Source organism: Drosophila innubila (assembly GCF_004354385.1).
Source record: "Drosophila innubila isolate TH190305 chromosome 2L unlocalized genomic scaffold, UK_Dinn_1.0 4_B_2L, whole genome shotgun sequence".
In the NCBI taxonomy this organism is placed as follows: Eukaryota; Metazoa; Arthropoda; class Insecta; order Diptera; family Drosophilidae; genus Drosophila; species Drosophila innubila.
Genome location: NW_022995372.1, coordinates 8,570,332 through 8,594,199, shown reverse-complemented (window position 1 = coordinate 8,594,199; position 23,868 = coordinate 8,570,332). Strand labels below are relative to the sequence as shown.

Here is a 23,868-nt window from a genome sequence, read left to right as displayed (position 1 = left end):
ATTTTGGTTGAGGGTTCGGAAGATATTACCTGTTAATGAATAAATACATTTTTCTATCGGTCGAAAATCACGTTTTAGTACGAAAAACTTTTTGGTTTTATGACTTTTTTGTTTTACTAGATATCGTAACCAAACTAATAGAATATGCATTTATTTAAGACTTATATATCCTGAACAAAGTTGGTTCTAATCGGAACCACTATATCATATAGATGTCATAGGACCGATCGGGTGAAATCCAAGTCTTAGTATGAAAAACTTTTTTTTTTCATAGTAAATTCGGGGTCTCCGACAGTAGAGTATGCTCGGCTGTAGCAACGCGAGCAAAGCGAGCAGGGGGCGGAGCCCGCTAGTTTTTCTTTATAATTTAAGAAAAAAATTTTTTAAATATGAAATACGTTCAACAACTAAATTTTTTATATTTTACTATTTGCTTGCATTAATGATAAAGTTACAATGTTAAAAGCAAAAGCAATTGCAAAATTTTGATATCCATTAAAACCTCTAAACGAGGTAAAATTAGAAATTTTGATATCAATTTTGTGACGACAAAATTCAGTTTAATCTAAAATTTTAATAAAAATATAAATTAATATAAAAAAACGAAAATTGGCATTCGGCACTGCGCAAAAGTTATTTTATGTACAAAGAAGATCACCCTTTTACTCACAGTGCACAATGCCAATTTTCGTTTTTTTACATTAATTTATATTTTTATTTAACATTTTTAGATTAAACTGAATTTTGTTCGTCACAAAATTGGATATCAGAAATTTTGGGTCTAGAAATTGCTTTCGTCACTAGACTTTTACCTCGTTTAGAGGTTTTTTTTGTGGGATTGCATATTCTATCACTTTGATTAATATATCTCAAAAAACAAAAAACTTTTTCATACTAAGACTTAATTTTTGATTGAGCGTCTCTATTGCAGCTATATGATATAGTAGACCGATTTTAACCAAATTTGGTCAGGATGTATATTACTAGCCCAGATGCATATTCTGTCAGTTTGGTTCTGAATCTCAACAAACAAAAAACTTGTCCATACTAAAACTTCATGTTCGATGTATCGTTCCTATGGTAGCTATATAATATAGTTAATCGATTTTAACCAAATTTGGTCAGGATGTATACTACCAGCCCAGTGTTTGGTTCTGATATTTCAACAAACAAAAAACTTTATTTTCGATCTATCGTTCCTATGGCAGCTATACGATATGGTGATCCGATCCAAAAATAAAAACAAACTTGATCTGCCTATGGTATCCAGGAACCTACATACCAAGTTTGAAGTCTCTAGCTATTATGGTTTCTGAGATCAACGCGTTTAAGCAGACGGACGGACGGGCGGACGGACAGAAGGCTCAATCGACTCGGCTGCTGATCCTGATCAAGAATATATATACTTTGGGGGGTCAGCCACGCCCCCTTCTGCCTGTTACATACATTCTGGCAAACACATTATACATTTTTTTGCCCATTTTCAATTTACTCAGGTTAAAAAAACAGAATATTCTTTTAGGACTTGAACCTTCGTAATGAAACAATCTCGAGTACTGAGTACAAATAGCTATTTCAACAAATTTTCAAGTTCGATTTAGCCGTGTTAGCCTGTGTTGCAGTTGATTAAACTTCAGAAAGCTCAAGCCATTAGTTTGGTGTTTCTCTAGATGGAATAACAACGCCAAAAAACTGCAACCACAAAATGTGTCTGGCTCAACAAAATAGAATCCATATTATAGATAGACAAATACAAATACAAACAAAAATGTGGATAGATTTGGAGAAAGAAGAAGAATGGAACAGATGAAACAAAAAAAACAAAAACCAAGCGAATGACATTATTTCCATCATTCTCGCTTAACTTGTTTACAGCTCTTGACTTTTGATGTTGCCAGTATTCAGTTGCCATTTGTGCTAACACTTTGCTTATTTTTTAACTGTTTTTGTTGTTGCCTGCTTTTGATAGATTGCCATCTATCAGCAGAGTTTCCACAGTCAATTTAAAATGCTAATTGATGTCTGTTCTTTTGGGCGGGCTTGTCAAAGCAAATTGTATTCATCAGATACGTGCTTCTAATTAACCACAAAATCACAATTAAAGTTTAATTTCGTCGAGAGAGTTGGTAAACTGTCGGAATTTAAAATTGAATTAAAGTTTGCAAAGTTCTCTACTCATTGACAGACTGTAAAAAAAAAATATTATAATCAAGTGCGGTTTTTATTTCATTTATTCGAGTTAGTTTAATTCTAATAATTTATTTATATAGATCTAATCATCAAACTGTAATCTAATTAATTAATCTACCAAACTTTAATTTATTTAAATTTGTAGTGGTGTTTAACTATTTGTACAAAGTGTCGCTTAGTCATTAACCCTTTTAAAGTATATTTATAATTGCATTTCTCTATTGTTTTGCTTTCCAATCTGTGTTAAATGTCAGTTCAAATATTTATTTATCTAATGTATCTGTCGATATTTCAGCTTGCTCATTAAAGCAATTAATATTTGTTATTGTTATTCTTCTTCTTGTTTTTGTTGACCATGATGCATAAACTTTGTGAATTTATTTATTTTTTGGGGGCATGTCATTTATGGGCGCGGTACTTTTAAATAGTTTAAGCCCATAAAAAAAGTTTTAGAAAAGTTAAAATTTTTTATGGAGCTCTGGAAAATGTCCACCCGCAAAGTTCCCTCGAAATGTGCTGGTGTGAGAGAAATAGAGCAAGAGAGCAAGAGAGAGAGCGACAGAGAGGCTGTAACTGAACTTTTTAGTCAACTTAATTAGCAAGTTGATTATTTTTAACGGCTAATCAAGCACATGCAATGATTTCATTAGATGCCTCATGCCAGACTTTTCGAATTTTGTTGCAACATCCAATTTGAACTCAAGTGATGCCATGAGGTTGATGCAAACTTAGTGTTACAATTTGCAGCGGAAAGTTCGCTATGAATATTTAATTGCTGTAAAGTCAATGAGTGGAAGGGGAAGTGTTCGGTGGCAAACTGTGCAGCATTTGGCTAAGAGTCATTCAAAAGTTGTAAACGTTTCAAATTAGCTGGCATATGGTACGATTAAGTGGCAGATAGTTTAAATACCAGAAAACACTTCTAACTGAACTTTTCTACATACTATTTGAAGTTCTTAAGCGCACAAGAAATTCGAGATGGGTATTAAAATGATCGATTCAAAAAATTCAAAAAACATGACAGAAATCAGAGGCTTTCTAACTACTAGCTTATGTTATTTTTTAAATATTTACGGTCCTTGTCATTGATATATGAGGGTTAACTTTTAAATGTCTAGTTTACTATCTAAAATAGATCTTTTAAGTAAAATGTAGATGAATAAATTGTTCTGAACAAGTTTAGAAATGAACATTGCAATTATCAACATCAACAATAAAGGGTAACTATTAAGCAGAACCTTTTTATTATGACACCAACTGCGAGATACATTCGCAGGCAGAATATTTCATTGTCTGTGAGAAATTCTGAACCGGTTCTAGGGCCGGTTTGGCATGTTGCTTAACTCGAAGGAGAACTCTTTGTTTCTGTTGCATTGAATAAATTTTAAGTACAAAGCAGGAGTAGCAAAGAGAGTTAAGGTATTAAAAAAATAACTGCATGGTTATTAATTTTACAGAGTTAAGTAGGTGAACTCACCTTTTCTTAAAATCGCATGTTAATATCTGATCTGTCGAGCTCGTTAGATGAGTTGATTTAGCGAACGAGTTATTAAAATAGTCTGAGCTGTTAATGTTATTTATAGTCTTAACATTTGCAGTTATTTGCAAATAATTTCCAGTCTATTATGCGCATCTGATAACAATTTTATTCATGTCTTAGGCATTTAATCATGAAATATCTTAATTTTGTCTTGGCAACTGTCATTTGGGGCATTTGTTGTCTCATTTAAGATATGCAGCGTCTCAAATGAAGCGTTAAATTCAACACATAATATAAGTTTTATGAGCTAAGCGCATAGCTTTATAGCTCTATATTGCCCCTCTACGCCCTGCCAAGGCCTATCTTCCCCTATCTTAGACTAAACGCATCGCAACTAACTTGTTTGCCTTTGAGCTTACAACAATCATACAACGTTTAAAATAGCCACACTGAGAAATAAGAACCGAGAAAAGAGAACCAAGAACCGAGCACAATAGGAATAAAGGGAGAACTGGGAGGGACATAATTACCTTGTTTATATGTACGCATAGAAGGTTCCATATCATGCTCGTTATAAGGGGCAGCCTACCTATGCATTTAGTAAGAAAAATTTGATAGTTTGACAAATCCTATTTGCACGCTTCACAGGAAAATCAATTTTCCGTTCAGCCTTTTGTTTGCGCCTTTGGCTCGCTCCCCTTTCTTGATATTGCGTCATAAAAAAAAAATATACTTTTTTAAAACTTCGTTTGGGTTTATGGTAAGTCCGTCTGGCAACCCTTTTATCATTGATCATGCTTTCCGGCTACGACTCCGATTTTTATGGACTTGCTAAGATGCATTCGCGCTTCCTGCTGTCCTCCATAAAAAAATAAAAACGAAGAAGAACATATACTCTGACTCATTGCCTGCAGCTTAATGGCAATTAGTTGGAAAATTTGTGAGGCTACCGTTGATGGTGGTCGATTCCATTTGCGTAGTTTTCTCTTTTCCACTGAAATCACACCCGAGATGCGCCAAAGATCTAAATGTTGTCTGTGGTTAGGGCGCAAGTTCTTGGGCAACTTAAATGTCTGCTTCAGACTGAGAGTTGAGCACATTGCCACACTATGATTATGTAATTTTTGTTGTTGTTTTTTTTATTTTCTGTTCTGCCCACATACGTTAAGTAGACATCGAGTGGAGGCAGCCACATTCAATGCAACATATCGTACTAGAAACCCATTGACAGCCATGTGGAAGGAAGCGTTGCTGATGTCGTTGGCGTTTACTGAAGATGTTGTTGATTCTCTCTATGGTTGGCACGTGGGCGTGTTGCTGCCACTTCTGGTACTAAGTTGTTGCAGCAACTTGCCGTGCCCAATCATCAATCATACACTGTGCAACCAATTCCAATTCCAATTGCCGAGCAACCAAGCAACAACTGATCAAAATTCAGGCAACAAATGCCGGCAGTGTCAGTTGGAACATGTTCGATTGTCTGCCATTGCAACATGTTGCTCGTGTAAATGCCTAGACAACATGTTGCTTATCTCACGCTCTCGCTCTCTCTTTTGCTTTTTCAAAACAAATGCCGGCAGTCGAAATATTCATTTGTACATTTGTATTGCTGTCCAGCATGCGCTCAATGCTGCGCCGCTCTCTTTTGGAGTGCAACATGTTGCTTGTGTAACTGTCTAAACATGTTGCGCTCTCAGTTACATTGAAATTTAATATTCATTCAACAATTTAAATAATTAACCTATTGGCAAATAAAATACATATTGTTAGAATATATATAATACTCTTTATAATTTTGGGTAGCACTCAATATATATTGTTTTTTAACATGCGCAGTTTGAGTTGTTGATAATAGTTAATTTTTCTCAGTGTACACGTATTGTGCTCTCAACATTGCGTCGCATCAGTTCAGATTCAGTTGCCGTTTCAGATTCAGTTGTTATCTGTAAGTCGATTCATGTCGTCACATGTGCGGATTAAACGCGTCTATTTAAAAGCATCTATTTACACAAAGTTCATTCTCGATTTCCTATTCTCGCGGTAAACAAAATAAAGTCTTTCACATTTAAGGCAAATATAATTAAAAAATCATTCGAGTATATTTTACTCATTCAAATGTGTGAGAATCGCGAGCAAATAATTAATAAAACAATAAAATTAAATTAATTGTGACTAAAAGATGCATAAATTGCTTTTAGTAAATAGTGAAAAAGTGCATCAATTAAAAAAAAAAGAATGAATTGTGAAAAACTTAAGTGAAAGTTAATTGTAAAAATTTAAAAATTTTGAGCAATTCGAAAAACAAAAACCAAAATTTAAAAAGATACTAATTTTTTACAAATAAATAAAGCTGATGTAACTAAACTAATAACAAAACTAAAAATCAAATTTGTGAATAAGTAGAGAAGCAAATAATTGTTAAGATATTAATTCAGTTCATTAAATAGATTTTGTTAATTGCAATTCGCAGAAGTGTTTATCAGGAATTTAATGTGCGCAATTGAAGTGTCTCAGTGATGAGTCTCCGAGTGATTTATGACTGAATGGGAAAATGCAGTAACAAAAGGAAAATGCTTTAAATAAATAGGAGCGCGAGTATAAACGTGAAACAACAAAGAGAAAAGCGAATGAGCAAAGAACAACAATAAAAAATATATAGAACAAGAAGGAAATTTCATAACAAAAGTGTAAAGAAAAACGCAATCAGATACATTTATAGGCTACAGTTGAGGATAACTAATTAGATACGCTACAAGTGGAAATGGCAATGCCTCCAATTCGAGGCGGCAGCATGGCAATGTTGTTGTTGCTGCTGCTTATGGCAGACTTGAGCTTCACCGAGGAGCATCCGCATCGCTATTCCCATGATGCGACAACAAGTGCTCCTCCTGCAGCCAGGATCAGGCGAAATCAGCAGCGATTGCAGCAGCTACAACAGGCACAGGATGGCAATGACATTGTGCTTGATATTGGCAATGGTGGCAACACCTATCATCATCATCATCACTTGCGTCATGAGCAACATCTGCGTGCCGAGTTGGCGGGCAATGACAACAGGCAACCACCGGCGGTTGTGAAGCAACCCACGCAGTTGGAACTGGAGCAGTTGGCAATGTTGCCAGGTCCTGGCCAACAACATCATCTGCGTCATCACAATCGTCATCATGCTGCCTGGGAGCAACGCGTCTTTCCCGCATTGCGTCATCAGCAACATCGCTTGTCTCCACCGCTACCAAAACCGACAACAACAATAGCACCGACCATAGCAACAGCCTTGCCAGCAACATTTAACTCCAGTGTAACGGATGCTCCGCATCTTCATCCGTTGTCCAATTCAAGCAGATACTTTGATCGTGATGGCATTTATGCTGCCTGGATGCAACCACGTTCCACACGTGCTCCCAACTGGCAAGAGCTCGTTGACAGCTATGAAGATGACGACGGCGAGGATGACGATGAAGATGCTGACGATGAAGATGAGGATTACGAGGATGACGTTGATGAGGCAGCTGCTGCCGAATTGGCCAAACAAATGCCACGCTACTCGCTCTTCAGTCAAAAGCTGCCCACAATTAGCTCCAATGATAAGGATTACGATGCCTACGATCAATTGGATGCGGAATCCACAGCAAGCAACAACAATAACAAACATCCAAGTGTATCGGCTGGACATTCCAAGGCAGCTGCCAAACGCAACGTCTTTGATTGGCTCTTCAAGCGCGACAAGGAGAAACCTGCAACACTGGTCAAGATTCAGCCAAAAGTGGAGGTAACCACAGAGAAGCCCAAAAGCTTATTGGATGACAGTTTGGCCGATGAGGAGGATAACGATGAAGGTAACGTCGACGCCTTCTCCAATGAGCAATGGAATAAAATTGAGCATGAGCATCATTTGAAACAACAGAAGCATCAAAAGGAGTTGCAAGCATTGCGCGACAAAAACAAAAATACTCCGCTGATAAGAGGAGGATTGAGACGAGGCGGCATTGATAATGAGGTAAGTTTGGCATTGCGCTCATTCCCTCATTGTTGCTGTTTTGTATATTGTGTGTATTGTTGTTGCTGAGCAATGATGTCATTAGACATTGTTATAAATTCATCGCAGCGAACGCCAACTGATAAGTCGGAGAGCGGTGAGCAAGCTAAATGCGTGGCATGAAATAGGCCACAAATTACATTGGTTTATTGCCAACTGGTCAACCAAATAGACAAACACACACACACACACACACACACACACACACACACACACACACACACACACACACAAACACACACAGTCAAACAGCTTCATTCAATATTTACACTGAAAGAAAGGAATGTGATGTTATTTATGATGAATTGCGAAATGTTCATACATACTATGATTCATGGCATTGTCTCGCATCATTTCCCGCCTCTCCATGACTTTTTTTATTCAAATAAATCTAGATCTAACTAAAAGATTCTTCAAGGAGAAAAAGAATAAAATAAAATTTAATATTAGACATTTCTTGTTGATTATAAAATAAAGTTTTTCACAGTCGAGGTAAATATTATCAGAAAATTAATTTTAAATTTGACATTTTAATATATATTTTAAAATGTATTTTAAATGAATATATTTTTCAGCCTCAGCTAACTTAACCTTAGCTGCATATTAAATAAAAGCCCATTTAATTTGTTTTTTATAAAATTAAATAATTAGACGACATCGATTAGAAATTTGACAGATACTTATTAATTAAATTGAATTGCATAATATTTTTTAATTAATGAAAGCCTAACACATTAAGATTTTTGTAAAAGTTGTTGGTTAATTTATTTAAGATAACTTAGTTAATATCAACTTAAGGCAGTCTAAAAAATAAATTATTTAATTAAACAAAGAAATTACAATTAGAAAATATTTTTTAATTTTTTCCAGATTCCCTTAAATAAATTTAATTTATTTACTATTATTTTCAAATTTTTGTAATTGCATTTGCTCCGATTAGTTTACTTCAGTGCATAAAATCTGTTATTAACAAATAGGCAATCGTATGTCTGCATATACATATGTATGTATGTATGCGTACTGACCATGGCTAATATCATTTGAGTTTTGGCTTTCAATACGAGTCATAGCAACAGCAACACTGTCAACAACAACATCAATCAGCACATTGCTCTATTTTCTTGTTAAATATTTACAAAATTTTGTTAAAGGGCCAACGCTGATTTCTAGACTGTGTAGCTGTCCAATTGTTTGTCCAGTTGCCAGACTGGTCGAATGGTCGAATTGTCCGTTGCGGCTGGCTAATTGAAACAAACTGCTATAGCCAAAACTACAACAACAGCAAAAACAACATAATGTTGCATTTTATTTGCGCATTTTGCACAGCTTTTGTTTTGTCAGCTTTTAATTGCATTTCGTTCTCATTTTCATTTGATACATTTTCCATTTTACTCAAGTTTCTTTGCACACCTTCACCTAATTGTTCAGGGCAAATTTAATTAACCCAATGCAAACAATTGTCTAGTTAAAGGAAAGTGTAACTTGAACGATGGCAACAGAATGAAAAAAAAAAAAAATAGTCAAGTGCTCTCGTTTTTAATCGCTGCTAAATTAGTTCTCCTTTTTTAATTGTTTCTCAGAAAAAGCTGACCTATTTTACATTTTGGCTTATAATGAAGAAATTTTAGTTCATTGCGCTAACCTTTTTTTTTTTGGTGTTTGATAGGGAAGCGCCTATTTTAAGAATAATTAGACAATTATTTTTCGGATATATTTGTATAAGAAATAAGCAAAAATGTAAATAAAAATTAAAATTTTCAGATATATTTGCAATGCACACAGAAACTAATTAATCGAATCATCAAACTATATTAAGTATTTTATAATTCGAATATCAATAAATTTAAGAGTACTAATTTTTGTATAAATATAAAATTATTTTTTTTTAATTTCTATACTTATAACATAATTGATACCATTTTGCTAGTTTAAATATGTTGTATGGTATATTGAACAAATGATTTAACCGAAAAGTTGTTTATAGACTGTGTTTTGTATTAAATAAATTAAATATATATATATACGAGTATCTGCAAGTACCTTAAACTCAATCTGATTTAAAAGTTTCTTTAATTTTAGTTCACAATTGTCAAAAGTGTCTATAGTTATTATCGGTTAATTATTATTGCATATTGTGAAATAAAAGCAATAAAGCGTGCTATAAAAAATCAGCTTGAATGAAACGTTAAATGCGATGGCATCGTAAATTAAAAAGCACTCGAAAATATTGTAAAATAGCAAAATAAACAGACAACAACAATAACAGCAACATCAACGGCAGCATGCAGCAAAACAGCTGCAACAATAACAACAAAAGATATAACAAGAGTGAAAACTGTGCATGTGTGTGTGTGTGTGTGTGGAAGTGTGTGTTTGAGTATGGGATACCCAAACAAAAAATGTGGCATGAGTCGCCTTTTGCGACAGGTGAAATTGGCGCTTTGCCATTGAAATGACAAGGCGCACAGTGGTTGTCCCTTCTTGCACCGCCCCTTCACCTCCCCCGCCCTCTTTGCAACTGGTATAAAGTGACACACATATGTACGAGTATTTACATATGTCTGCGGATGACGCCGTGGCGCTTTTGTTTCCTTCCTCCCGACTTTCCCACTTGCAACACCATCAACTCAACCTAGCAACCACTCGTAAAATGTATCTCCATGTTTACATAATACATTATTTGCATGTTGTTCTCATTGCAGTTGTTGTTGTTGATTTTTTCTTGTTGCTGCACTTAATTGCAAAGTTGGTAAAACATTTTTTAACATATATTCAATTTGATGTTATTGCGTCCCTTATTCTGTTCTGTTCATTAATGCGCCAAGTGCGGTTAACCAGGGCGTATACGTAATTTTGCAAACCCATTTTTTTAAACAGCGATAAGTGCGTAATAAATATTATAAAAATGTGTTGCAAATTAAAGTTTTAGTTAATTACACACAGTATATACTAACTTCGGTTGAGGGCTGTTTTTACACATCATGGGTGAAAGAGAAAAACGTTATCTGTTAAAAATATATTTTTTTGGGCTAGTAGTTATCTGAAGTACATACCATCTTGTTAATTTATTTTATTAATTTGAGCTTTCACACTTTTCAATTTTCTACGAATTTAGCGTTGGCCTGCTTTAGTTGCATTTACTATATAAAATAAATGAAAATTTAAATATTTTGTGATTAAAATGTAAACTAAAATTTTAGTAAGCTCAGAAAAGGTAAAAAGCAGCTAAGCTGGATTTGTTATACATTGCATTGAAATCTGGTAACTAAGCCTTTAAACTGTTTGGACCACAGCTGTTGCTATTGTTTGTTTCTGTTGCAGTTTACCTGACAACAACAACAATGCTACGTTAGACAGCAATAATTCCACAATATACAAAATACATTTTACAATTCAAATGCACTTTTGAAGACGACAATTTTTTACTTGCAAAAAGGTGTTGGAAAATTTGCACGCAGGGAAATGTTTGTCAACATTTTGTGTAATGTGCAGTGTAATTTGCAATGCTTTCTAATGCTGTTGCAACTACAGTGTAGTTATTTGTATTTGTATTTGTTGTTGCAGCTGTTATTGTAGCTGTTGCTACTTTCCTGCTGCAGCTATAGATGTTGCTGCTGTTGTTGCTCTTCTCCCGCTTTGACCTTTTCATATAACGCATCACACACAGTGCTGCCCCTGTGAAGGGGGCAAACACAGCATGTGCCACGCCCCTGCTGTGCTGTCAGCTTAGCTTCAGATTTGATTGTTGTTGCTGTTGGCGTTGTCACTTTATATTCTTGCATTTGTAGCAAGCTCGTATCTCGCTGTGTTCATAAGCTTTTAACTGCCTTTTGTGTGCTAGTCTTTTCTATACATCTTCCTTTTTCCTATCGCAACTTCCCCGCTATGCCTCCTTCTCTTTCTTTCTCTCTCTCTCTCTGCTTGGGAATTGCTGTTGCAACAACTGCATTAGTTGCTGCTGAATGCCAAGCTGCGCTTAGCCTGCACTTCAATTGGCCCAGCGGCTCAGAGTGAAATGAAGACCGACCGCAAAGCGGCTGCCAGAACGTGGAACACTCCTCGCACAGCGGCAACATTGACCTTGAGCTACTCACAGCAACAGCAGCAACGACAACAACAGCTACAGCGACAACAATAACACAAGCAACAGTTTCTTACAACATATTTGTTGCATGTTGCTGTGTCGCTTGTGAATGTTGCTGCTGTGCTTGCTGTTGCTATTGCGTGCTCTTCTTCTCGTTGCTATTGATTATCCTGTACTGCCTCGACTGCTGTTGCATGTTGCTGTCATGTTAGCTCTTGATGTTGTCATTTTTCTCTCAGCTTCTTTATTTCAATAGTCGCGTTGTGTTGCTGCTGTTGTCGCGTCGCGTGTTGTTGCCGTTCTCTGTTTTTGCTCTCATGTTGATGCTGTTGATATTTGTTGCTTAGTTTCACCCGCATTTTATGTACATATTTTCCTTGCTGTTATTAAGAATTCCATTTATTTGCCATGCTTTTCGAATAACTCTTGGCTTTCATTAGCCGCTGTTGCAGCTATAAAACAGCAGCAACACTCTTATATAACTTTTGACCAATGCTTCACACACACATATACATACTCGTTGAGAGAAAATATATCTCCCACTGTTTCAATTGCACAACTTTTGCTTATTGTCTCTTGAAATGGTTCAGATTGCTGTGCAATTTTGTTTCGCTTCCATATTTCGACATTTTTCGTTGGCTTGGCTCTGACTCTGGGGTCCCATAATTTATGGAAGCATCTAATATAAATTTCAAGAAATTACTTGCTGCTCTACGAGAAAAGCAATATAAATTCTCTCAACTAATTGGCAACGTTTCCTCGCTGGCTTGCATTTTTAGCCAGATTGCTGTTGCCACGCTTGGTTGCTCTTGGTCCCAACTCGGACGACCTCCGAATGTTGCCAGGGGCAGCATCTTGAAGCTTCTTAATGACTTTATTAGACAAACAAGTGAACTGAAGTAATGCCTCCTACTTCTGCCCGTACTCTCTTCCACCTCCCTCTGTGTATATTGAGAGCCACACATGTTGCAATGAATTCTTGGAATGCCGCGAAATCTTTTGCGGCGTCGGCGGCTTCGTCACTTTATAAATCATCTTACACATGCAAAGAGGGTGAAGAGAGGGAGGTGGAAGGGGCACACACAGTGCGACGACAGTTTTCTAGTTAATCTGACAGAAAACTGTTTGTCAGACAATGGCGAAGGCAAAAAAAAAATGATAAGTATCTTTGTATCTGTTGGATGCATTCGCTTGTTGTTGCCATCTACAAATCAGTTACAGCATTTGTGTCAGTTTGCATTTTATGAGTATATTAGATGCTTTGAGCCAAAGTTGCGTTAGGAGCAAAACATTTGTCGAGATTGGGATTTATTATAATAAAAACAAAAGAGAGATGCCGACTTTGTGATGATGTTTTAATGATGGACTTCATTGAAATGCATTGCGTTTTGTGTCTGCGTTGCGGTGATGAATTGGGGTCAAGGTGGCATGATGCATTGGCCATTACTATTACATTATTACAGTTAGAACTCTATTACGATCAGCGATCACGTGGCAATGTGATAAAACAGCAGACAATAAAGTCACATAAATAAAACTTACGTGACTTGCAAGTTGAAACGCAAAGTGTAAGTCATGAAGTGCGTGATGGTCTCTGCTTTGGTTGGGGAACCTACACAGACTATGGGCTATACGAATTTCTTTTCGAATTAACACTTGCTCAATTGTCCAACTATTATGCAGTAATTCCATGGCTTTATCAAACAATCTTTGGGAACCCTTAGCATTCACATCAAAGCCCAGATCCGGAGGAAAAATTTGACATGATTTTTTACAAGTTTAAAGTGTTGTTTCACACTAATACCGATTTAAAGAGTTGATTAAAAGTAAAAATCTGAAATTTAAAACTTTCAAAATTTCAAAGCAATAATATCGAAAGCAAGATCTATAGAGAAAATGTTTTTTACAAAACCAATTAGATTTGAATGCAGAATGAATTAGGATACCATTTTGACAAAGATTAAGGGTTTTTTAGACCCCGTACTTAAAAAAGTACAGGGGTCTATTGGGTTTGTTTTATATTTTCTGTTGCCAGTTTTGTTATTATTATTCTCTGTAAAATATTATATATTTTTAGATACAAATTCTATCAGATCACAGGTTGACTTATACTTAAATAATAATGAGTTAGTATTCCTGATAATCGCAGACATATACCCAATTTCAGCCATAATTTTATGCTTTTAAGCCATTTAAACCCCAACTGAAAGGTATTTCAGCGTAGTGTGACACATTCTCAACAGTTGCTCAAGGCCACATGCAAAACTTAAAATATAGTGAATGTTTTGTAACCAAATATGTACCCCGAAAATTCCTCCATTTCCACCGCAACACTTTGAAGTGACAAACGGCAACAAGAACAACAACAGCGACAAACGGCTGGAAAATATTATGGCTGTCAAAAGAGCCCAACAATAAATCATGACAGCTAAAAAAATATGTGTGTGTGTGAGTGTGAGTGCTGTTGACCATTTCGCAATCGGCAACATTCCCCATTGCCCATTCCGCAGCCTATTCCCGTTTCCGCAAACGTCAAAAAACAAATATGCATGCAAGTTGAACTAAAATTTTAACAGAGATTTTTAGACAACGGCCATGACCTGTTGTTGTTGTTGTTGTTGTGGGTCAGTCAAAGCAAACAACAAATTTAATGAAGCCCAAATAGACAGAAAACGGGAAAACCGAGCACACGAGCATTCAACTATAAACTGTAAACTGTTGCACAGGTAAACTCTAAATACCTGTGATTCCATTGTTGTACTTGTTATTGTTGCTGCATTTGAATTCATCAAGCGCAGCGCATAAATCAAACTAAATAAATAAATAAAACTAAAATGCCAATTGGGTTCCCTTAAATGTATCTCTATTCGAAGAGCGAGAAATCAATCAACCTAAACCTTTTCAATGTCACCTGCTGTGGCTGAGTTACCTGTCAGTTAAGGCCAACGATGAATTGCATCTGTTGTTGATACTCTTGAGTGCTTGATTTTATCAACACCCTTATATTGGAGAAAAAAGGTCAAAGGTTGCTTTGCAAATGTCTTTATTCAATATTGATGCATTGCTCCGTCGGCTCTAGGTCCACTTCTTGTTAGGGGGGTCATTAAAAATGTAACATAAATCTTGCTGTTGCCCACTTGACAGACACGCTCAAAAGTGCTGTCTCTGCCTGCCTGTGTGTGCGTGTGTGTGTGTGTCTGTGTGCTGCTATGTGTGCCACAGAGTCACACCAAATTGCTGTGCCATTATATAAAGTAAAAGTCCCGATTAGACGATGACAACAACGTGACACGCAAAAGGGGCAAAATGAGAACCAAAAACACACCCACCTGACAAAATGTATAACTGTGCATGCGTATGTATGTGTCTGTGCATGACAAGTGTCACCCAGTTTCATATGACTGCACACTGGTTGCAAATGCATATTCTTGCATTGAAAAGCTACCCGCAAATATTTTTTCCGATACAATCGTAAAGCGGTTGGAATTTATGTCACATGGAGAAGGAAGCATCCCCGACCCCATAAAGTATATATATTCTTGATCAGCATCAACAGCCGAGACGATATAGCCATGTGTGTATGTCCGTCTGTCCGTCCGTGTGAGCACCTAGATCTCAGAGACTATAAGAGATAGAGAAACCACACTTTTACCAGCAGACTCCAAATGCGTTTCTGCAGGTCAAGTTTTTTTAAAAAACTTTTTGACACGCCACCTTTAGCCCGCTCAAATCCCAAAAAACCACCATACCCACAGTTTTTAAGGTAATACAGTTCCTAAGGTAATTAACGTTATCTATTAATATTATCTAGTAGCTCACTCAACCGCAGCAAGATTGGACAAGTGGAACGGGAGTAATAGCTAACCAAAGTTATTAATAAAGTTATTATTTCAATACAATCACCTAAAAGTATGCAGTAGTTTTTATTAGATAGTATTTTGTTTAAAGTACTTTTATATATATTAAAATAAGTAAAGGGTATTCTATGGTGGGGATCTCGACTATAGCCTTTTTTCATTGTTATTATTTTATTAAACAAAAGATAATACAGATTAATTTTCAATATTATCATAAATTAAAAAAAAAATTTACATATATGTAAATGTTATTAATATTTTAAAGTTAAACCGAACCATTACGAATAAAATTTGATATTTTCGAAATAAATTTAATAATTGCTTAAGTTTTGTTATCTGTTATCTGCTTCCTAATCATTTTTTTTAACTCTATCACATTTTATCGCTAGGCAAATGCAAAATACTTTTAACGGAAATTATTTATTAAGACACACTGTAAATTTATTAAATAATTTAAAAGCATTCGACTAAAATATCGAGTAAACAAAGTACACAACATTTATGGTAATCAATTTCACATTGACCACACCCAACATAACTTAGCGCCCACTATGCACACACACACACACCACACACACACACACACACACATACACAGTTACAGTTAGACTAGATACGAGCGCAGAGTTGTACCAACACTCAGTTGGTTCAGATACATTTCGGATTTGGACTGAAATCGACAGAGTGTTATGCAAATGACTGGCAAAAACGCATTTGACAGCTAAATCAATAAACATAACTCTGGTTTGTGACAAGATCGGCATTGCACTTAGTCCAATTGACGAATGTATGAGTACCCCTCACATTTACTATAGTGCAATTTTCGGGGAGGTCTGAATACAAAAATTTGCATTCGGATAAGTCTTTTAATTAAAGCTGCCGATGCTATCGATGGATATGACTTTATTTCTGCTTGCCAAAATGTATTTCATTCGATAAACGTTCGGTGTTCGATAGGTCGATTGTCTGTCAAAATTTATGACATCTGAAATGCCTCAAACCAAAATGACAGCAAATTGAATGCCAATGCCAGACAGAGTACCATCAATAAATCGTTTAATTGAATTCGATTGGCACAACAACAACAGCATAAGAAATATAAAAAATCAAAAGCCCAGTAGCTCAGCGCTGTCTGGTAAAAAGACCCCTTCAAATGTTAGCCAAGTTAACTCAAGTCGCGTCTGCGCATTTTTGATATATTGTCAGACAACAAAGTTGTTAGAAATTTTCAGCGTCTCGAGTTGCACTTTTGCATTATGCATGAAAAGTTGATGTGGATGTCGATGACTGCGGTGCTTTTGACATGCTCACAATGCATCAGTAAATTTCATCAATATTTCATTTATTTTTTTTTTTTTGACATTTTGATTGTCTTGTGTGGCACGTTGTAGGCATTGTAAGCGCATTTCTTTTATTACACAATTTGTATATATTGCTTGAAACAAAACACTTTGACACTGAGCCACTGAAGCGTGCCTCCCTCCCTGGAATCTTCAGGCTTATAACGGCGTTTTTTGAGCTCACTTGAGTGTTAGCTCATCCATTTAGCTTATGAGACTTTCGCTTTTCATACACCACTGTAGTTAGATGTCTGAAGACTTGTCTACTTTGGATGTTGTAATCTCTACAAAATAGAACTTTCCTAAACTAATCACAAAATTGTATTCAACTGAAACTCTTGTGTTTGTGTGTGGATGTTGATGATGATCTAGTGGATGCTGCCAGTGATGCATAGAAACAGAGCCAAGGCCAAGTCTATAAATACAATTAGTACAACACTCTACGTTGAACCAACAAAGTGGCCAACTTACGATTCCGCTGATGATTCATAATTGATAATTGCGTGAACTGAAAGGGAGGGAGACTTATAAATAGACACGAGCCAACACAACTCTTGACTAATGCAATTAACGAACTCAACTTTAATTTATACAATTTTAATAAAATGTAAGCAAGCACTGCTAATAACTTTTTTAAAATTTTAAAAGTCAGTTTTTTTTTTGGGATAGCATTAAAACATAATTACAGGTTAATTAGGAAGATCGCATTGTGTTGAGTATATTCCCCATTGATTAGCGTCAATAATCATAGAATTGTTAGTCTTAAGTGACCTTCCTATCCAAATTACACTCATCCCTCAAGGTGGAATTATCTTCAATTGAAGCATTTGCCCTTCTGTGTTGATGTACTTCAATTTCCATAGTTCTGTCATTGGAATGCAATGCACCTGCTGGGCAAGAGATGGCATGTGAGTATTGTTGACCCCTGGGCAACTCATAAACTAAACGATATCAAAAGCCGAAAGCTCTGGCATTGTTAATCACTTCATCAACGTCGAATCGCCAAATGCGAAACTCCAACTTCATCTCCAATCAGTCGATGCAGCCAGCGGGGCATTTGGACTTCTAGATACAAGATACCACACACAAGATACATATATACGAGTACTCGTAGTCGAATGCCAGATAAATCTCAGCAGCATCAAACATTTTTGCGGCCTTCGTGTACACCGGGGGGTAGTCAGCTTGCCGCATGCCGCATGCCGCAGTTGAAGTTGCAGTTGCAGATGCAAAACTCTTGGAATTATGATGTGCTCGTGCTCGTCGAGATGGCGGTGACTGCTAACTAATAATTGCCTGAACTTAAGGCAGTGTCCACGTTGGCGGGGGCAGCAAATAAATTTGCACAGAGTTGCAAATCATTTGAATGGCGGCGACTCCCAACTGCCAACTGCAAACTGGCAAGTGAGTCTGTTCGTCTATTCGTCTGTTGACTTGTTACACCCTGTACCTAAAAGCTGAAGAGGGTCACTTTACTTTGTAGAAAGGAAACTATGCATCACATTATAAGGATAAGAAAGAATATATACATATTCTCGATCAGCATCAAATATTGAATCGATTAGTCTTAACGAACATCTAGATGTCAGACTGCAAGAGCTAGAGACACCAAACGTGGTATCTATTGTAGGTTTCTGCATAAATAAATTATGAGCGCAGTTTTAAAGCTGAATTCTTATGTTTTGTAACATAGAATATATACTATAATGTGAATCTGACCTCAAATTTTCATTATGATTGGATAATGAGTTCGAAAGTTATTCTGGAATTAATTGTAAAAGAAAGAAGACGCTATAACGTACAAAGTATGTGTTTATTTATGTTTTGCAATATATAATACGTTATATGCAGAATTAATACTGGGTCTCACACAGTCGGGTGCGCTCGACTTAAGCATTTTCCACTAGTTTTCTTGTTGGCTTTGCATTCCAAGCTTTGTTTGTTTTGCGCAAAAGTTTCGCTGCCGTCTGATGATGTCATATGCAAATCAACAACAGTCGAACAGTCGAAGTCGGCCTAATCTGTGCATTGGCCTGGCCCAAAATGACAAAGGTGACGGCAAATACTGAGGTTAAACTGTACCAATTGGATTGTAATGGAGTGCCATGTCCACCGTCTTGATTTATCATTTGTCTTGACTAGATTCTAAGTTGTTTTATGAATTCTTTTTCATTGCAGGTGAGTTTAAAATCATGATGACTTTGCTCACTGGCATTTGGGAAATGCCAAATTAACATTTTACAACGTGAGTCAATCTAATGTGTAAATAATTTAAGTTAAGCTCGATTAATCAGTGTCTATATGAGGATAAGTTAACTATGTTTGATTGGGGTTTTGCTGACCTCGTCTCTTGATATCTTGGCGAGGTCAGAGCGAGTAATTTGCCGAGTTCTCTGTTCTCTTCATTCCCAGCTGCAATACGCAATTTGTAACTGGCCAACTCGAACATGTCCCATAGGCGAAATTCACTCCCCCAATCCCTCTTGACCATCTGTATTCTCATGCTGTTAACATCTTTTCTCTGTTCGCAGTATACGCCTAACGATTCATTAGCCACGTCAAATCAACACACAGCAAAAACGAAATAAAGACCAGATAACAATAAAGCCAAAATGATCGTGACCAATTGATGTTGTTGCACTCTCTCTCTCTCTCTCTCTATCTCTATCACTTGATGTGGCAACAACACTCGGCTGCAATAACAGCCATGAGAGACGTCAAAGTCGACGTCTGCAAATGTTTGCCAAGTGTTGACAAACTTGTGGCCCACACTGTCCCACACTCCCCCATCGACCTCTCTTTTATTCACTCTGTTCTCTGTTAACCCCAGTTGGCCCTTGAGCCTGACATATTTGTGTGAGCTTGTGTGTGTATGTGTGTGTTCTTAGCCTTCCATGGCCTCTGTGTTAAGCAAACAGACCAAATGCGCAAACTGTCCATCAACTGACCACAAAATGTCACTCACTTCACGCCTCGACAAAATGATAAAAAAAATCTATAGAAAATGTATAATTGAGGAAACAGCTGCGGTTTCCGGATATATAGAATGTAAACAAATTTATCAAACTTATCCAAAATAAAAGAGCTTTGAAATTTATTACTTACATAGAAGATTTTGGAGTTATAAGCTTTAAAAGAAAAATGTAATTATAATAGATAGAAATATTTCTGTTATTTTATAAAGTTACACAACCCTATAAATTATCTGCATAGGATATCGTTCAGTTGAATACTAAACAAAAGTGAGTACATCCTTGTAGCCAACAATTAAATATTGTTATAAAAGTTAAGCTCATGTGGGAAGGATGTGTTCATTCAACTTAAGCATTGTCCTGCCTTCCTGCTTCCATTTGCCGTTGATTTGAGAATTGAATTTGCATACTTATTAGCATGCGACTAGCATGTAAAAGTATTTGGATATAAGAGTACCCACAGAGTTGTATGTACGTACGTACATATGGGCAGGCAAATAAACACATTTCTGCTGATGGCCACATCAACAACAACAAAGAGCCAAAAATCCATTTAAGGCATGTTTGCCAGCGTGTCGACCTGGTCTTCTAGGTCTTCTCGGTCTTCTCGGTCTTTGCTTCTCTCTTCCTAACTGAATTGCAGTGCATCGTGTGCAGTACGCAGAAAAATGAATTTCAAGCAGGCATGCCACAAAAAAAAAAAAAAACTAAAAAATAAGTAAAGCAGCGAAGCTGCAACTCCACCTCTTTTTTGCAACATCCTCCTACGTTCTTCGCTTTTTTATTACCATCTCATCACAGCAGTCTGTCGAAGGGTATAACCGACAGATTGAGTGGCCTTGTGGCATACAAAACAATTTCCAGATTAGACAGAATCATGAAATACTTACTATTAAGAATATTCGCCAAATCGACTCAAGAAAATTTAGTTATTAATATTTAAATAATGTGTTTAGTTTTTTCAAACTAAAAAATAAAATAAAAAAAATTTATTTTAGATCTATAAGGGAAATTAACTTTACCTTATTTTATAAACCTTATTTTTGTATCATCTGAAGAGTACGTATTTTTACAATATAAGTAAAGTTTAAAAAAGTTAATTTTGGACCCAAGATCGACAATTTTTAGTTTATATTGTAGCAACTGAAGGGTATTAACAAGTGATGTCAATACAAACTTTGGATCAATTTTTATACCGAAATAGAAAATCGGTAAAAAAAAATGATCAAATTGTCGATATATCAAAAAATTAAAAAAGTGGCAATTATTGAGTTTTCTCAAAAAAAAAGTGTTGTTGATCTTTCGATGTATTTTTACATTACTAGTGCTAACCATATTTACTTAAATGTGAAAATATTTATTCCAGCAACTGAAGTGTATTCGACATATTTAAATGTTCGTTTCGTTTACATATTTTTTGGGGTCTGAAGTGCAGTTGGCCATACCCCGAAATGGGTCTAGTGTATGCTCAACATGGCATCGTCCTTAGTCCTTTCTCTTGCTGCTGTGGAATGTCCTGTGGCCTTCAGTGGAAAGCGTCGCTCGCTGCGTTCAGAAGGCAAACAAACAGACAAACTGCGGTGCTGCTCGCGATTTCGACGGGGAAGCTGTGTGTTTGCTGTGTGGACTGCCAACTGACTTGCCACATGTTAGAAATTCTCGATGGCACGCGGTGGCAACAGCTGCTCATCCTATGGCATTTTTGGTAAATTGAGCTTTTGGCCCACAACTTGGATTTATATTTGCATAGTGGCAAATTTAAATTCGAATAGGAACTTTAAGATCTTGGTAGCTGATTTAAAGCATGTGTTGCTTGATGGTCAGTGAGCTATGAGCTATGAGCTGTGACTGTATGTGTTTGAGTCTGGGTAACTAATGGTCGCTGGTCAGGCAGTTTGAAACTTCAGCTTCCCATGTCGTGTTCATAAGCCTTTTGCGGGAAGCTTATGACCTGCAAATTCCTCGGAGCCTCTAATCCTTGGGCTATGTGCAAACGGACCTGCAGCTAAAGTGTAAATGCCGTCATAATGCTTGTACCGACATCAGCTTGACATAGCCAACACACACGACCATGCTCCAGTCCCAGTCCTAGTCCAAGCTCATTCCCATTTCCATTTCCATACCCCGCTCTCTTGAGGGGCTTGGCACGTGCTCAGCAGGCGAGGACGAGCACTTACTGAGGCGAGGACTGCTTATTAGCCATGCAGTTGAGTGCGTGTCATGTTTTAGTTTGCCTTAATTAATTTCAGTCTGCGCTAAGTAATCTGAGTACTTCAAAAAAAACCAGAGATGAGATAAGAGAGAGAGTGAGAGAGCGAAACACAAACCATTGCACACTTTTTGAAGCTTGCGTTACGTATACGCAGCGTGGGCGCTTCTTTCGTTAACTTAAGGAAATAAGAGTTATTTTGAATATTAACGCTTTTCTTGAGCAAAAAAAAATTAGGTTGTAAGTCAATTTTAATTTATGTTTAAAAAACATTATATTACTATCCCTTTTAACCTTTATAAAATGAATCAAAATTATAAGTGGTTTTCAATTTGTAAAATAATAGCTTTTATACCCGTTTTTTTTTTTTTTGATTTGTCTGGTAAATTTATTGCGTTTTATTTTTCAGATCTTTAAAACACATTTAAGAAAGCATAACGGTGTGTAACGGCAGTTAACTTGGAAATCCGGGATCGTTTTGATCGTAAAATAGCAATTATTATTTTTTAGTTTTTTTTAAACCCAATATATATTTTTTGTTTAACAAATAATAATCGTTACTTACCCATGTTATATTCGTAAAATAGGAATATTATTTTAAATCCCAACAGGGACAACAATATATATACAATTGAAAGAGATATCGATTTATCGAGCATTAGATACGTATACGCACTCTTGTCCATGCTACGAATGAAGAAATTTTTGATCGATTGATTGGAATTTTTTTACAAAATACAAAGAGAGACAAAAGTACTTTCAAGAAATTGCTTGTGTAAGTTTGCCGTTAACTGCCGTTCTACTTGTCCGATTTGAAGGTATTAATAATAGATAACGTTAATTACCACAAAAAACTTATACTTTTAAAAAGGGAGGCGTGACGAATATTTGAAACAAACTTGATTTTTCTGGCGTCTATAGAAATCTGTGTGCCAAATTTGGTTGCTCCACCTCTTATGGTCTCTGAGATCTAGGCGGACAGACAAACAGACACACATTTCTATATCGACTCAACTGTTAATGTTGATCAAGAATATATATATTTTATAGGGTCGGAGATGCCTCCTTCTCCCGCATTTATTAAGATGTTAACATCTCCATTCAATCGTCAGAAGCTAAATAGCCTCGAAAATGCATTGAATTCGATTCATAGAACAAAAATTTATTATACACCGAAGCGATGCTCATGGAGTGTTTTATCACTGCATTCCGTGCATCCAAAACAAATTGCTTTAAAACACTTGCAACGAATGCCACGTGGAACACGAAGAGCGAAGCACTTTCCAAACGCTTTGAAAACGCGTTAGCTGCATTTGCAGTGCAATTTTTGATTACATTTCAAACGCCCCGGCCGATAGAGGGCGTCAAAATAAAAGAACAGAAATAGTCGGAGAATCAAAACTAGTCGGAAAGGCTATAATCGAGATCCCGACAATAGAATACCCGTTAATTATTTCAATGTATAGTATATAAAAGTACATTATATAAATTACTATCTAATAAAAACAACTACATATTATTGGTTAGCTATTACTGTCGTTCTACTTGTCCGATCTTGTTGAGATTAAGTGGGATATTATTATATTATAATATTATTCCCAATTGCGGGAGCGGAAGGGGACGTGCGAAAACTTTAAAACAAACTTGATCTGCGTGGGGTCTATAGAAATCTGTGTGCCAAATGTGGTTACTCTATCTTG

At 36.3% G+C, this 23,868-nt stretch overlaps 1 protein-coding gene and 1 long non-coding RNA gene across 3 annotated transcripts in view; both read left to right on the top strand.

Annotated features, from left to right (window-relative positions):
* Window positions 1–6,514: 6,514 nt before the first annotated feature.
* Window positions 6,515–23,868, top strand: part of LOC117781826 — a 64,284-nt gene continuing 46,930 nt past the window's right edge. For both annotated transcript variants that reach the window (XM_034618696.1, XM_034618695.1), the window contains exon 1: window positions 6,515–7,667. In XM_034618696.1, the coding sequence (XP_034474587.1) occupies window positions 6,783–7,667 (885 nt within the window). In that variant the 5' untranslated portion in view covers window positions 6,515–6,782. The remainder of the gene's footprint in view (window positions 7,668–23,868) is intronic.
* LOC117781827 lies at window positions 17,782–18,659 on the top strand. Its single transcript, XR_004617203.1, has 2 exons — window positions 17,782–17,895; window positions 17,946–18,659. It is a non-coding gene; the product is annotated as an uncharacterized LOC117781827 (long non-coding RNA).